The sequence below is a fragment of the Temnothorax curvispinosus genome, unplaced genomic scaffold (genome assembly GCF_003070985.1).
Source record: "Temnothorax curvispinosus isolate PA1 unplaced genomic scaffold, ASM307098v1 QBEX01000831.1, whole genome shotgun sequence".
Classification (NCBI taxonomy): domain Eukaryota; kingdom Metazoa; phylum Arthropoda; class Insecta; order Hymenoptera; family Formicidae; genus Temnothorax; species Temnothorax curvispinosus.
Window position 1 is genome coordinate 593 of NW_020210611.1, and position 3,122 is coordinate 3,714.

At 28.3% G+C, this 3,122-nt stretch overlaps 1 protein-coding gene across 2 annotated transcripts; it reads right to left on the reverse strand.

Annotated features, from left to right (window-relative positions):
• Positions 1-982: 982 nt before the first annotated feature.
• On the reverse strand, positions 983-3,080 carry LOC112458479 (tudor domain-containing protein 7-like). 2 transcript variants are annotated; one of them, XM_025022138.1, is made up of 4 exons: positions 2,882-3,080; positions 2,653-2,791; positions 2,361-2,534; positions 983-2,029 (listed from the first exon to the last, which is right to left on the reverse strand). In XM_025022138.1, exons 1-3 carry the CDS (start codon positions 3,040-3,042, stop codon positions 2,445-2,447), a joined length of 390 nt encoding a protein of 129 aa, XP_024877906.1. In that variant the 5' UTR covers positions 3,043-3,080; the 3' UTR covers positions 983-2,029; positions 2,361-2,444. The 2 variants fall into 2 exon arrangements, with proteins under 2 accessions (XP_024877906.1, XP_024877897.1); XM_025022129.1 differs by having other exon boundaries at positions 2,313-2,534.
• Between the last annotated feature and the right edge of the window lie 42 nt (positions 3,081-3,122).

Below are 3,122 nucleotides of genomic sequence, written 5' to 3' on the forward strand. Positions count from 1 at the left end.
AAAGATCATTATGAGTTAAACAGCTGAAGGAATGCATACATTCAACAAACTCGTAAAATTTAATATTATCAATGTATTAATGTCTAGTTTATTATTTTACTAGCACATTTTAGCACTTTATTATTACACAATGGAATATATAAATATGTACAAAAAATCAAATAATTAAGAATAGAAAAAGCAATGCGCCGCGAATGTGAGAAAGCAATGTACGTAAGACAAGAGAAAAAAATAAATCTGTTGTAAAAATTAAACAAATTGTGAATTAATTGAATATAGGAAAAAAAATCAAAGGTACCCCGAATGTCTCTTTTATTGATGTTACTTTGCAGCAGTTGCCGGACATCAGATTCTCCTTTGCGAAGCAATATGTTGGAACGTGGTTTACATTGTTTCGTACATACCTCATTATGCTCGCCATGTCGACGCCATATCAGCTTGAGCGACGAAAGTAAAAGAGAAAAAATTAAATAAAGTGACACGTCTGATAAAATCGTAGTAAAATTTTTGATTTTAGAAAATAAAAGTGAATGTATGGATACCAATCAATTTCTGAATATCTGAAAAAGTTCGAGGTATAACAACCGATTAAGTTAGGCAACTATAAGTGATAATTCGGAAAAAATTATCATTTTATGAGATCATATTATTTGTTATATTGACTAGTATAATAATTCAACACACGCATCCTTTTTACAAGTTCCAAATTCTTTATTACAATGTAATAGAATGATAGCCACGACGATATCATACAAAATTCAAATTTTTCCTAAAATTAAACTAAACTGATATCCTAATATATATTACATAATCGCAATATAGTTACAGAGATAATAATATTATTTCTTAACGATAATTTAATGTCATTTAAAAATTGTATAATTATAGGTAACATTTAAATCACGTTGTAAGTGATCACACATACATATATATTCTAATTAATATATTTATAGTTTAATACTTTGTACGCATTTAAAAAAAAAAAAAGATAATAAGAAAACTGATTGTATATATATATATATGATATTTGGTCTCGTGGCGTGAATTTTTTTCAAACTTATTTATAACGTTAGAAAAAGCAAGAAACGCTGTTTTTATGGACAAAAAAATTAATTATTGTGAAATCATTATGTGATTCATCTAATATTAACTTTTTAGGCAACTCCTTAGACATTGATTTTTTAACCAAGTTGTGTATCTTGATGTGATTATTTATATTTATACAGTTAGATGCCTTAGATTGTTCGTCGTTTGATGATATAATGCGAAAATCTTTTGTATTATTAGATGCCTTAAATTGTTCGTCGTTTGATGATATAATGCGAAAATCTTTCGTATCATTATTTTCATCGTCAGAATCTCTTATACTAAAGTCCATATAATCGGAAAAATTATATATTTCATCGTTATTTTGCAATTTTACTTTCCTACTTGAATCGATTTGTTTTGCATTATCTTCATCTGTGCCGGATGTGAAAGTGCTCGGTTCAAAATCAAATTTTCGATTAAAATTCAACGTTTTCAATTTTTCCAACAATGGAACTTTCGTAGATGTCCTCGACTGCCTAATTTACAGATAATTTCTCGACTGTGATCTGATATCCAAAGCCTCGGTATCCGGAAACTTGGCATTTAGAGACTTAGCTGTAGAATTGTTGTTATGTAAAGATTTAGCCGCCAACGATTTACTACATATCTTTTGCAGAAACACTCTTTTGCTACTTGGAACGTTACACAAGAACTTGACGGTCGTATTTTCGATATCTTTGCTTTTTACCGTGGATACTTTATGCGTTCTCTTCGCACGCGAAATCAAATTATTTCTACATCGTAATTTATTTACATGGTTTACGTCGTTTCCCACATTAAATTTACTAATAGACTTGGAAAATTTGATATTATCAGCGGTCATATAATATACCACGTCTGACATACCCACTTGTGCTAGTCTTTCATTCACTAACTAATCGTTTATATGCACATCCTCTCCTTCGGTTGTATCGGTCAAAATGACCATCATGGAATTGTGCTGTAAAGAAAACAATTAGATAAATAATTTTATAATATTTTTACACGTTTACAATATTAAGTTGCACAATGTTAAACTAAAAATATTAGATATAAGTAATTTTCTATTGTTTTTTTAATATCGAAAATTAAAATAAAAAAATAAAGATATCAAATAGAAATAATTGTAAAAATATTACAAACAAAAACAAAAATATTAACAAAATTATCAAATATATAATTTAGATTTGAGAATTAAAACATTTTAATGTTTTAACTTTTAGAAATAGAATAAATAATTTTACCTCAGAATCAATAGTAATTATGGTTGCAGTTAAAAAAATATCCTCAACTTTTTCGTAGAATTTTTCAGCTACGCTCCTTTTCCAGTGATCACCAACACTTGGTTTAATCTTAAATAAGCCGCAAGGTATTGCTTAAGCCGGTAAAAAGGCAAACTGTTTATGCAAATAATATATATCCTCGGATGTATATGTCTCCATGGTACCGTAATCATAAAAGAATACCTGTTTTAAAAAATAATTATTGCATATTAAAATATACGTTTTAAAAATTATCGACATTATTTGTCGAAAACTTTGTTATTTATTACTTTAGTGCAATTTATACTACATTTATACTAACCGTTACTTTAAAATCTGACTGTACACTCCTAATGATCGCTCGATGCCACCTATTGCCGTAAATACACGCACAATTTAGGTCCTTTTTCAAAGCAAGTTTGGCAATGATAAATTTACTTTTGTTACACTCGTAAAAATCCCTAAAAGCAATACAATTTCGATAATTCAAATTTTACTGTCAATATTAATAAAAAAAATTGTAAAAATTGGCTAATTGCACATGTACTTACGATAGTTTATCCATCATTTGTTCAAAATCTCTTTTATTTTCTTGAAGATGTATCCAAAAAAAGCTTGGATGAAACACTTCTACAACGTATACCCCCAAGTATTTTCTGCTGTGTTTCAATTCAACCACCGATATTTCGTCAACTTTATCGTCTGACGTCATCACGTCATTTTGAGGAAAGTTCCTGATACGGGTAGAAGACTGTAAACATACATAGATTATTATAATAATTGAATTTTCAT